The sequence below is a fragment of the Pteropus medius genome, unplaced genomic scaffold (genome assembly GCF_902729225.1).
Source record: "Pteropus medius unplaced genomic scaffold, Ma_sr-lr_union100, whole genome shotgun sequence".
Classification (NCBI taxonomy): domain Eukaryota; kingdom Metazoa; phylum Chordata; class Mammalia; order Chiroptera; family Pteropodidae; genus Pteropus; species Pteropus medius.
This window is the reverse complement of record NW_024346667.1, coordinates 7110017-7123413: the sequence shown is the minus strand read 5'-3', so window position 1 is coordinate 7123413 and position 13397 is coordinate 7110017. Positions and strand designations below refer to the sequence as shown.

The window sequence follows — 13397 nt, the reverse complement described above, 5'->3', positions numbered from 1 at the left end:
TACCTGCAGAGAAGGTGAATGCAGGTGAGGGAAACTATACACTGGTCAATAAGGCAAAGAGCCAGAAAAAGAAAGAACGTTATCTCTAAAAGGTTGTCCAGGGCTTGGTCCTGACATAATGGATACCAAGTATGTGGACTAGTTCCAAGATACTCTGGTTAGTGGAACCAAAAGCTGGATTAAAATTTTTCTTGTCTAAGTTCAAGAACTAAAACCAGACGGAATCTTTCAATAGAGGGCATAGGTCTATTGCTCCAAGGGGACAGAACAGGCAAAAGCCAGGGCCTGCTACACATGCACTAGAGAAATCAATTATTCTTTAGGAGTCTGTTTTATAAGGCGATTTAATCATTTTCCAATATAATAATCAAATGGGTTGAATTAGAAAAGAGACAGTGGAACTCATTTGTCCTTCCTGAAAATGCAGATAAAAAGCTACAAAACTTGCAAAACTATTGCTGTCCTTGTTTTATTCTCAAGGTGCTCAAGAGAAGATTGCATCCTTGAAGTCACATTCTTGATCTACAGCAGTGATTCTCAACTGAGGGTGATTCTGCCCCCCAGGGGACATTCGGCAATGTCTGGCAACATTTTCGGTTGTGACAACTGGGAGGTGGGTGGTACTCCTGGCATTCAGTAGGTAATGGCCGGAGTTCTGCTTAACATCCTACAATGCACAGGACAACACCCCACGACAGAGAATCATCTGGCCCAACATGTCTATAGTGCCAAGGCTGAGAAATCCCAGTCTATAGGCACAATCAATGTCAATCTAAGTCATGCCAAAGATAACCTGTCTGCCCAGAATTAAGTTAATACTTAAAACTAGGATATTAGTTTAATAACAACAACAAAAACAGCAGCTACTATTTACTATTGCATGCTAAATAAGGCAAACTCAAGCTAAGTACTTGCCCTATATTTCATTTCTTACAAAAAATTTGTGAGGTATTGACTCCAATTTGCAGCCACATGGAAAGTAAAAATGCTCCTACCACCACCACCACATTGCCACTTCCCAAACCAATAGTTATTGTGTACAGCAGAGTTATTTACAGATAACTTTAACGATAACTGGGTAATGATCTGAGAACAAATCTAAGACCTGGTGACAAAGCATAATGAGACAGGCAGACAGCTGTAAGAGCTGTCTCCAGGAAAGCTTATGGAGTGACCAACAAGAACCTACTCTCTTGCTTCCAACTCTTTGGCACATCCTTATCTTGGAAGAAGCAAGAAAGCTGTAAAATGGAAGATCAAAATGCTTCATGACTGCTAAAGAAAATATCTGAAGAAGAATGGACATAATACAAATAAACAAACAAGCAATGCATTATGTAATATCACATCTATAAAGAATTTGCGATCATCAACTAATTTCAATGTCTTTGGGGTACAACAGTAAAACACAGACCTTGGGGTGGCAGTGACTTCTTAAGATCATCAGCCATTCCCTTGAAAACGACAGGGTAGCACTGTGGGCTGAAAACCAGATGAGACTGCTCCAATATGACAAAAGAGGTTAATTTAGATTTAGAAAGGCCTCATACGTTCCAATTTGTTTTAAAAATGGACATTTTCTTACAAAACTCAATGTTATTATCATATCTAACAAGATTAACAGTAAGTCTTTCACTATCATATTTCCTTGATTGTATCAAAATGCTTTTTTAAAGCTGGTTTGTTAAATCAGGATCTAAACAAGGGCCTAACACACTTATGTCTCTTAAGGTTATTTTCATCTAGAGGAGTTTCCCTCCCTTTGTACCCCCATACTGCTGACTTATTATGGAAACCAGATCAGTTGTTTTATAAAATATCCCAAATTGTGGACCTGAGTGTTAATTTCCTTGTGCTGTAATTTAACTTACTCTTTCATCCTTGTATTTGCTGCATGTGGAAGTAACTTTAGAGTCAGGTTTCGCTTTTTGACAAGAATACTTCACTGGATATTGTTTCATACTATGTCACATCAGGAGTCACATGTCTGCTTTATCCTACTTTTCATGATGCTAAGATTGATCAGAGGGTTCAAAAAGTAATGGCCTGAGCACTCCATCAACCTTTCATCTAAAGCTTTCAACTATTGATAACCATCCATTGAATCAATCTCATGAAGAGCAAGTGGTGATTTTCAAATTCTGTCGGTCCAACCACATTTATTAGCTGGAATTCTCCCTTCATCAACTAAACCTATTTTGTTAAACTACAGTTGAAGAGGAAAAGCAAAATAACTATTTAATGCTTTCCTTTTGCTTTCAATTTCAGAGCAAGGAGCTGGTGTCTTAGTTACTTCCAACAAAGTTTATTTCCAACTAAATTGGAACCAAAACCAAAAAAAGATTTTTATAAAATATTTAAACAAAAGAAAAAAGAATAAATTCTGTGAGCAATCCAACCAGTATGGAAACGGTATGAATCAGTGACTTCAGATTTGTCCAGGGAGATAAAAGTCCAAAGATCTAAGACAACCAAGAACCTTTAGAGGGAAAGAAATTTCTGGCCAAATTTTTGTCCTCTTATAAATCAACCAAAAGACCTTTCCAGAGCTTTGGTGTCTTTGCAAAATGACATGACTCCAAACATGACTCGAAGGCAAATCTCAAACTGAGGTCCGACTTTTTTAAAACCTACACTTAAAGTTGACTAGTTAAAATGGCTTATGAATACCCTAAGTTAATTGGAATATCCACATAGATGGTTGTGATATGAATAAATTTAATCATTTTCTTCAATTAAATGAAGACAAAATCACAGACTGCAATGTTAATGTCAGAAAAAATTAAGATGAAAGTACTAAGAGAATCATTATATAATGATTAAAAAGCACAGTGAGTGACAGACATAACCAGAATAACTATATAAACCGCCACAAAAACAGGTTGCATAAAACAATAATCATTAAAAAATTAATGGAGAAACTAACATAAATGTAATAGTAGTAGAAGATTTTCATCCCTGCCATGCAGACACCCATGAAGACAAATGGATCTAAAAAATATAAATTAGGTAAAAATTCAGTTGTGGCAGTCAGTAAACAAGCAAATGAAAAATTTACCTTTTTCAAGTGTTCGCTTATAAAATCTTTAAAAATGTATGTAAAGAGTTAAATACCTTACAATACTGAGATATAGAAAATCAGGCATCTGCCCCACCACAGTCTTTACTGCTTTGCTGACTTCTCTTCTGCATCCTCACCTTCGTCCTTTCATGCATAAATGTACTTACTCCAGAGACAATTAGTCCATAGACATGAACCTGGCCTGGCAAGAAAAGATAATCTGTTCAAATTCTTGGGAATTTGAACTGAAAATAAGGACAAACTTGGGCAGTTTATAGTGGGATAGAAAGAAAAGACATGGAATGAAGTTGAGCCATACTAATGGCAGAGGACAGAGGGAAGATCCTGAACTGCTATGAGCTCTCGACCAGCACGAATCCAGAGCTCCCTTCCAGCTCTGGCCTCCCACTCTGGTCTTCAGGTCTGTCCTATGATAGCTCCAGATGTCCTTGTTACTGTTTTGCTAATCGTCCCTCAGATACCTGTATTCCTTTGCTGAGGCTGCCGTAACAAAGTACCACAGTCTGGGTAGCTTACACAACAGAAATTTATTTTCTCAGTCACGGAGATGAGCAGTCTGAGATCAAGGTATCAACAGGGTTGGTTCCCCTGACGGGCATGGGGGAAGGATCTGTTCCGGGCTTCTGTAGTTGGTGGTTAGACATCCCTTCCCTCTGTACGAGTTCATGTCCAAATTTCTTTTTCTTATAAGGAAACCATTATATTGGGTTAAGGCCCACCAAAATGACCCCATTTTACCTTAATTACCTCTTTACAGACACTGTCTCCAAATATGATCACACATTCTGAGATCCTGGGGGTTAGGACTCCTACATATGAATATTGGAGACACATTTCAGTCCATAACAATATCTTTAAAATAAACCCCTTTGTTTAAGCTAAAGTGAGTCTCTGTTGCTTGTAACTGAATAAACCTTACCAAAACAGCTACATTTCCTGATCATCTATTATTTTTTAATTATTCATGTGTTTCTTTCAAAACTCTTAATGTTTTAGGCTACAAGTAAACGATAATATGCTTTAACAGTTCACTGAATTCTGCCTCCACAGCCCTCATACTCTACAACAATTGGTACAGAAAACAAAAGGCTCAGAGAACTCTGCAGCAGGTGCTGCGCTGCACCACCCAGACCCTCTTTCAGGACTGAAGCATCCGTTCTCCTGGCAACCAAGAATGTTTGCTGCTGACAGTGCACAGCTAAGTGTGATTCCAACAACTGCCAACAGAGCCACCTCATCTAAGGTGATGCCACCTCCTTGGAGGCAGTCTGCAGCAAATCATGCAGAAGCCCAAGTGCCCAGTCTTCTTGTTTTAGCTCAGGGCATCTTTGAAGGGCCACCCTGGCTCCAAAGAAACTTGTGAGACTGGCTGAAGTCTCTGCTGCGAGTGCATTAGTTTGACTCTCCCCTCTGCCCAATCCTATTTCCATCCCCCTTTGAGGTGCTGATCCTGAGACCACTCCCAATAAACTTCTTGCACACAAATCTGTCTTAATGTCTATTTCTCAGAAGATCTCACTTGTAGTATATTTTATGGCTAACACTGTAACAAAGATGAAAACAACAAATTAGGAAAAATTAGCCAGGTACTGGTTTAATTTTCTTTTTTCCATTTCTTGCTTTTGAAGAATCCTATCATTTTTCCATTTCCTTGCTAGAGAACGGGGTCTTGTTCTTTTCAGTGCCCTCTACCTTGCCTGGACAGGCACCTACCACCCCAACCCCACCAGGCAGACAGAAACCCCCGACACCCTGCTCTCCCTAAACAGCAGGGGGCACCTCAAGCCCCAACTCCTCCCCCAGGGTCATGCTGCTGCTCTTCTAAAGTCTGGTCTCTTCAGTGCCTGGCTCTGAGTAAAGACCAAAGGAGAGGAAGGGGTGAAGTAGAGGAAACTATCTTGTGGAAGCTGCATGCTCCCTGCTGCTCCCCAGCTGGCCTCTGCCTGGGAGCCTGAGTCCAGGAAGCAGGGAGCCTGAGTCCAGGAAGCAGGAAGCCTGAGTCCAGGAAGCAGGAAGCCTGAGTCCAGGAAGCAGGAAGTGCCGATTCTGAGGAAAGAGACATGGGCCCTGCTGGCTGTGCCTTCCTATTGTCCCTTCTGTTGGGTGAGCCCCTAGGGTGGGGAGGGGAAGGCAGAGAGAGAAGTTTTTGGCTCAAGATGTTATCAGATAGAATAATATGACACTTCACCCACAGGATCTTATGAATAGTGTGCCCTGAGAAAGTCCTGAGCGGATATATGCCAGGCACCTTTCCAAGTCTCTTAGCTACAGTAGTAAACAAAACAAAGATCCTTGCCCTCATGGGGCTTATAATCAATGTACATATTAAATATGTAAATTCTATAGCACGTTAGAAAGTAATAAATACTATGAGAGAAAAGAGGCACCTAGAATGCAGGGACAGGAGGCATGTTGTAATTTTAAAGAATAGTCAAGGAAGGTTTCGTCAAGAAACAGTCATTTGAGCGAAGACTTGAAGAAGATGAGTGAGTTAGCTAAGAGGTTCTAGGAAAAGAGCATTTCAAGCAGAGGGAACTGGAGGTGTAAATGCTGGTCAGTGATTTCAGGCATAAGCCTGTTCATTTATTTTTCTGGCCCACAGTGATTTAAAAGCAGGGTAGGCTGAGAGTAGCCAAAAGGTAACAGGTGGCAAAAAAGAAAGATATACAAATACTGCAAACGCCAATTCAGTTAAATAAAACAAGATAAAAGTAAACAGTCTATAAACCTCAAAAGCATCTGAAAGCATCACTGTATTTACAACTTAACATCTTGATATTCCTGATGATGACCCTGAATCATCAAGTAAAACTAAATTATGTTCCATGTATGCCACTAAATCTGGCAGGTACATATATAATAATTATCAAGATTCCCACTAATGGGTAAACATTTATAAAAACAAGGCCTTTAATATCAATCTGAGCAATTTAAATATGTAGAAAGCTTCTATGTTCAGTGAATTTACATATGATGTGTTATTAAATATTGACAGTGTGGTGTGTCTGTCTTAGGGTCTTGCCCAAGCTCTTCTTCCAAAAAGAAAGATCTGCAGTCAGGTGAGTGGTCTCTATTTGGGCCCAAGACTGTTGGCTCTGGAACTGGAATAGGATGGCGTATGGAGGACTCAGGTCCTAGGACTGAATAGGAGTTTGGGGATGATGAGAAGATGGGACAACAGGACACCCAAATCCCTATTTCCCTCTCTCCTCCTCTTCTAGTGTGCGGACGACCCGTATACTCAGGCCGTGTTATGGGTGGCCAAGATGCTGCTGTGGGACACTGGCCTTGGCAAGTCAGCCTGCACATTGGTGAGAGCCACATCTGCGGTGGTTCCCTCATTAACAAGAGGTGGATTCTGACGGCAGCACACTGTATAAAAACGTGAGTTCTAGCTGGTGGCTAGCACAAAGACAGGGGCTTAATAAATATTTGAATGATTTCACGAATGAACCAACGGACCAATTAAAATAGTAAGACAGGTAAGCAGAAGGATACCCTAGGTCACCTTGGATTAGGGACAGGGCACAGAGGTAGAAAAAGAAATAATGGAAGTAGGCACTGTACTACTTTTCTTGTAAAACTATTCTTACTTTTGCCAAATCACTTCCTAAACACCAATGAAGGAATTTTGTCTTAAGTGTTTTGGGGTCATAAACACAATCTGAGCTTTCTTGCAGAACTATTGCTGTGAGAGAAGCAAGGTGCCATGTGGTGAGGAGCCCTAGGGAGAGGCCCACGTAAAACTAATGATTCCAGCCAATAGCTGGTGAAGACTAAGCCTGCTGACAGAAGTGAGCTTGGAAAGAGACCCTCCCTGGGCTGAGCCTTGAGATGGCTGCAACCCGCCTTGACTTCCGCCTCGTGAGAGACCTGAGCCAGGCATCCAGCTAAGTCATACCTGATTCCTGACCCACAAAAACCGAGATAAATTTCTATTTTAAGTCTCTAAGCTTTGTGGCAACTTGTTATTCAACAATAGATAACTAATATATACAGAAATCAAAATGACAGGGCTTTCCAATAACAGCACTGAAAGCTCAAAGAAAACAGAGTAATAACTTTAAAATACTGAGAGAAAATTATTTCTAGTCTAGAATTCTACCCATATACAGACTATCAATCAAGCGTGGGACAGAAATAAGACATTTTCAAATATATGAAAAGAGCAAAAATATTACCTCATGCACATTTCTCCTAGAAGCCACAGGAGAAAGTGTTTCACCAAAACACTTTGGGGGTGGGGGGTGAGGAAAACATGGGATCCAGCAAAAAGGAGATACAACATAGGCGAGAATCCCTAAAAAAATCATAAAGAAAAGTGCCAAGATTGGAGCAAAAGGGCAGAGGGCACGTGTGCAGGTGAGTGTGTGCACACACACGTGACACACACACGCGACACACACACACACACATACACGGAGGATAGTATTGATAGAATGCCTGACAGGTTTCAACATACTGAGAGATTTGCATTTCTGGCACAGAGTTTGGGGAATGAATGATGAAGACTAAGAGGACAAATAGTGAGACCATATAATTAACTCCAGGACAAGCAAAAAGTTTTACAAGAAATGTATTCATAGTACCCAATATGGTCCAGTCATGAATACTGTTTACACAGTCACTAGAACATATACATTAAAAACTGATCTAACTAAAAGTTATAATACTAGGTTAGGAGGATGGTGAAAGGAAGTGGGAGGTTGGCAGTGTCTGTTGGTTTTCCTCACCTTTCACAGTAGGAATACAACATTCTAAAACAAAGAAAAATATGTTTAATAGGTTTCTTAAAAATACTAGAGAAAATACTAAAGAAATAGCTAAGAGTTGAAAGTGACTGCCTTTGGATAGTATGAATTGAAAGCAGTAGGGTAGAGAACTTTTGTTATTATTATTTTGTATATCTTATCAAACTACTTGACATTTAAAAAAAATTATATATTTTATACATATTTAAACTTGTATATAAATTTATAAATATTTTATATATATTTAAATTTACATATATATGACTTTGGCAGTTATACTTTGCTTTAAATTGTTATTTAGAAATAAAGATCTAGTGCTTAGTAATCAAAACTGGCAATAAGAAGAGATCAATGACTTAAGCTACAGAAGGCTACAACCATGGAGAATGAGAATGGTAAACAAGAGAACCAGGGAGAAAATGCAGAACAGAATTCTAGCCATAAGCATATTGGAGAAGACCGCAGAAATAGTAGACAACAAAATAGTAGTCAGGGAAGGAGAAAGCAAATAAACCAACCCTAGTCTAAGTTGGAGGCAGCCTGGTTAATTCCAAGTCAGTTACCTTCCTTTCCTAACTCCAGACTTACTTACTGCTACACCTAGGCAGCTTTTTCTGACCCAGTTACAGCACACATAAGTATGTTCGACTTTTATTTTCCTCTTTCTCTTTCCCTTAGGACCTGGTTTCCTTTGTTATATACTGTGTGGCTGGGAACAATAAAAATAGGCTATTCAAATAATGGTGTGAAACATCATGTGTCCAAAATCATTATCCATCCCAAATTCCAAGATTCAACTGCAGATATCGCCTTATTGAAACTGGTCTCTAGAGTCACCTTCACTCCTTTCATCCTGCCCATCTGCCTGCCCAGTATCACAAAGCAGCTGACAATTCCTGGCTCTTGCTGGGTGACTGGATGGGGAAATAAGAACAGTGAAGGTGAGGATGTGTTGAGAAGGGTTCTTTTATGTCACACTCTTATACCAATCCACAACATTCACATTCTAGACACATCATTACTAAGGCAAACATTTTTCAACAAAACCAGATCAATCTATTGATATTAATTTTTAAATAAAACGCCTTTCTTGACATGTTTTATATCCTGCCTAGAGTCTAGCTATAGCTACAAGAGCAGATACTAACAATTTAAACACATAACCTCTCTAAAAAACAGAGGTTAACAAACCTGATTTAAAGTTTGGAGAGAGTCTAGTGTTTTTTTAAACTTGTTTTTAACGTGATGTATCACTCCTTTCCCAGGATGGAGTAAAGACAAGACAGGAAATGGTCTGGGAGCAGAAAAGTGGGAAAGGAAATGTTTTAGAATACTTACATCTTTCCGTAATCAAAATGTATCTGAATTTCTTTATTTGGAATGTTAGGAATACCCATATTGGCACATTAGAAAAACCTCAAACAAACAAATAATTTTGAATTATCCATTGTTTTAGATTAAGTGTACCAAGAAAAAATTCTTCCATTAGCAAATATGATTGGAAAGTGACTATATTCTGCTTTTGGATTCCCGTTCAAAATTCCACACATCGTGACCGAATGCTGCCCCTGCACCTTTCCAGACTGCTTTTCCTTCCATTCCTGTCTCTCTCTACAGATAACAATTACCATTCCACCCTTCAGGAAGTAGAAGTACCCATCATCAACCGCCAAGCTTGTGAACGTCTCTACAACCCAATTAGTTTCATACTGCCAGAATCAGAGCCAGTCATCAGTGAAGACATGATTTGTGCTGGTGATACTCATAAAATGAAGGATAGCTGCAAGGTGAGGGTTTGCTCTTGAAATTTTTTCACATGAAATCTTAATGTGGATCCAGGTTTTCCTATCTGTAAACAGTGAATAAGTAAAGTAATCAGGAAACAAGAGTTCTGACAGTAATTCTTGTGTTACCCTGGATAAGTCACTTAAATCTTTATCTATGAATTTAATTTCTTCAACTGTTGATCTAGAGCAATGCTAACCATTGGCCATTGGGGTTTTACAAACTTGTACATTTTTATGAATATATTAAGAGGTTGATACAGAAGTGCTAATTTTTAAATTTTTTCAAGAAATAACATTTCATTTTACAATTAAAAGAGACATTGTTCTATTGTCTCCTGATCATAACTGTCTGATGAAATAAATCAGCCATCATTTGTGTCTTCCTTCACTGAGTATGACATGTTGTTCTGCTTTGGCTGCTTTCAATTTTCTTTCATATTTGACCATTAGAAGTTTGATTATGATGTGCTAGGTATGATTTTCTTTATCTTATTTGGGATTCCTTGGGTTTGGGTTTTTTAAAATCTATTCCCTTATTTTTCATCAAAACTTGAAAATTTTTCATTCAAGATTTCTTCAAATATTATTTTCCCTCATTTCTCTCTTTTCCTCTTTTTTGGTTGAAACCACAAATTGATATTACACCTTTTGATATTTTCACACAAGTCCCTCTTTGTTCATTTTTTCTTTTTGTCTTCTTCAAATTAGATACTTTTAAATTATTCATATTCAAGATCATTGCCTTTTTCTCCTATCATCTATATTTTCCTGTTTCAGATAGTTTATTCTTTAGTTCTAGAATGACCTATTAGTTTTATTTCTTCTCTCTCTCACACACACACAAGCACATTTTTCTACCTCCAGCAAGATTTCCTACATGTATATTCATTATTTGCAAATCAAACAACAAGACGCAGCTTCACATTCACTAGGATGGCTCCAATCAGGATAGATAATAACAAGAGTTGATGAGGATAGGGAAAAACTGGAAACTTCATACACATAGTAGGAATATAAAATCATGTAGCAGCTTTGGAAAATTGTCTAGTAGTTTCTCAAAAGGTTAAATATAGAGTTACCACATGACCCAGGAATTCCACTCCTAGGTATACATACAAGAGAAATAAAAACATATGTACATATAAAAACCCATACTCAAATGTTCATATGAGAATAATTCATATTAGCTAAAAAGTGGAAACATCCCAAATGTCCCTCAACTAATGACCAGATAAACAAAATGTGGTATATCCACATAAAGGAATATTATTCAACCATAAAAACGAGTGGAGTACTAATATATGCTACATGGATGAACCCTGAAAAGAATATGCTAAATAGAAGAAGCCAGACTCAAAAGGTCACATATTATTTCATTTATACAAAATGTCCAGAATATGCAAATCTATAAGGCAGAAAGTAGATTACTGAATGCGCTAGGGCCAGGAGGGTTGGGAGGAAATGAGGGTGATTGCTAATGGATATGGGGTTTCTTCTGTGGGGTGATGAAAATATTCTAAAATGGGTTGTGGTGGTGATTGAACAACATTGTGAACCATTGACTTGTACTTTAAATGGGTGAATTGTATAGTATGTGAATTATAACAATTAAGCTGTTACAAAAAGAAAAAGCAAGACTGAGAGGCATACTACCAACTACTATTACTATTATTTTATATAAGAAAGGATTCTTATGACACTAAAAAAAGCAATAAGAACCTAAAAATAAGGAGTTCATTCAACTGAATAAATTTAACTTTAGTGAAAAAACTCATCACATTAATTTTTTATCAGATGAGTATTTTGAAACTACTGATATATTTAGCTAAGATCTCTGCCGATGTCAAATTCTACGATTATAAAATTCCCATGAGTTCCCCCTAACACAGTGGGAAGTCCAGCTCCCGCTACAGTTGTGTAGCTCCATGGGCTTCACTGCCCCATTCTAATGAACTCTGCACCTCTTGTGACCACTCTCCTTTTCATGGTCCCTTTTCATTATGTTCATGACCTTTACACCTCTTCCTTAGGGTGATTCTGGAGGGCCTCTGTCATGTCATATTGATGGTGTATGGATCCTGATAGGATTGGTAAGCTGGGGAACAGAATGTGGTAAATCTCTTCCTGGAGTCTACACCAGTGTGATCTACTATCAAAAATGGATTAATGCCACCATTTCAAGAGCTGAGGTTTTGGGGCCAACAATCTGGACTTATCTGACTTCCTGTTCTCTATTGTACAGCTCTCTCTGGCTCCCCTGGGACCCTCCTGTGCCTTGGGCTAATATCTTACCAGGAGACTAGGCAGCATAGCTAAGCCACTGGCCAAGGACAGGGCTTGAAAGGGAGTGCATGGAGGACATGCTCCAGGGTCAGAGAACTCACAGAAGAATCACTGAGAACTCTGCATAACTTCATTAAAATTAGAAATGATTCTGTTCTTGAGCTTCTTGATTCTGGAAGTATGTTTTAGCAGTTGGAATGTGAACAGCTTAGAAATAAGGTTGCCACTTCTGACCATGGCATTCTTTGTCCCTGACTATGCATCTTGTAAGGCAAGAAGGATGCCTTCTACGAATAAGTATTTATGGACACAAATTAAATGGCTAGTGGAGAAGCAGGCAAGAAAAAGTGTCTGTGAAGGCAAAAGGGAAGGTCCTCAAGGAAATAAATTAAGAGTACTTTGTGCTCATGAGTTGTACTATGGACTTCTTACCTGGTCTTTATTTCTTAGCTCCTCTGCCATCCTGTGTAGCAAGGGGTCTAATAAGAAATGCATTTATATAGTTCAATGCTACATTTTTCAGAAATTTTTACTTTAGAAATACCAATGTAGCCTACAACCAAAAATGGGTTAATGCCATGATCTCAAGAGCTGAAGTTTTGGGTTTCAAAAATCTGGACCAACCCAGCTTGTTTAATGTCACTTCTACAGTAAAGTAGTTTAAATGATTCTACGGAAAAGATTATATCCCTTACTTATTTTTGTTAAACAATTGCATGACCTATACTATTTCCTTCTCTGCCTAGGCTTCCAGTAGCTCAGAACTAAGTTTTAAACTTGATCTCAGTCATCATTCTTATCCTAGATTATCTGGTATAATTCTACTCATACCTCTTTTTATTTCAATCAGCCTTCATTTCTCATTTGAATAAACTTAAGTTTTATCGCATCTATGGAAGTTAACTTTCAAAAACAATTTTTGGGATAAATAAATACATTTAATAGAAAGTGAGGGCAGGTTTGGAAACTTAAAACCCTTGCTAATCCTTACCCTCATCTCTCATCTAAGCAGCTACTATAGCCTCCTAACTGGCAAGCCTCATATCCTTTCCCTCACACCTATGCTCAACTCCATTTATTCTCCACAGCATTCAGACCTTTATTTGTTTTAAAAATAAAGGCATGGTTTATACTTTTCTCCCTCTTTCCCTGATTGTAGCACTTTAGTTGCATCCATCCCATTGCTCATAGAATAAGGAACAAAATCCTTAACAGGACCCACAAAATCCTGTAAGATTTGACCCCATCCTGCCTCTTCAGCCTCATTCGGCCTCGCTCCATCCTGCTCCATCTGCTTTCATTTCCTCAAATGCTCCAAGCCCCCTTTCAGCACTGGACTTTTGCATCTGCTGTTCCCTCTTTCCTCCTACCTTTGCCTAGTTAATTCTTACCATGCCTTCAAATCTCAGTTTACCGTGTGCTTCCTCATGGAAGCTGTCCCCAGCTCTCCTGACTAGAACAAATTCCCTGAACATGTATTTTCACAGCACTACA

The 13397-nt window shown here is 38.6% G+C and overlaps 2 protein-coding genes across 4 annotated transcripts in view; one reads left to right on the top strand and one right to left on the bottom strand.

The window, feature by feature from the left end:
• The window catches only part of SH3D19 (SH3 domain containing 19), a 135225-nt gene that overhangs the window by 102537 nt on the left and 19291 nt on the right, over positions 1–13397 (bottom strand). The window lies entirely within an intron of this gene.
• Positions 6210–12092, top strand: PRSS48 (serine protease 48). Its single transcript, XM_039875764.1, is given in 6 exon segments — positions 6210–6466; positions 8512–8774; positions 9451–9620; positions 11651–11815; positions 11818–11947; positions 11950–12092. Coding segments are annotated over 6 exon segments (1086 nt in total). The 5' UTR covers positions 6210–6251.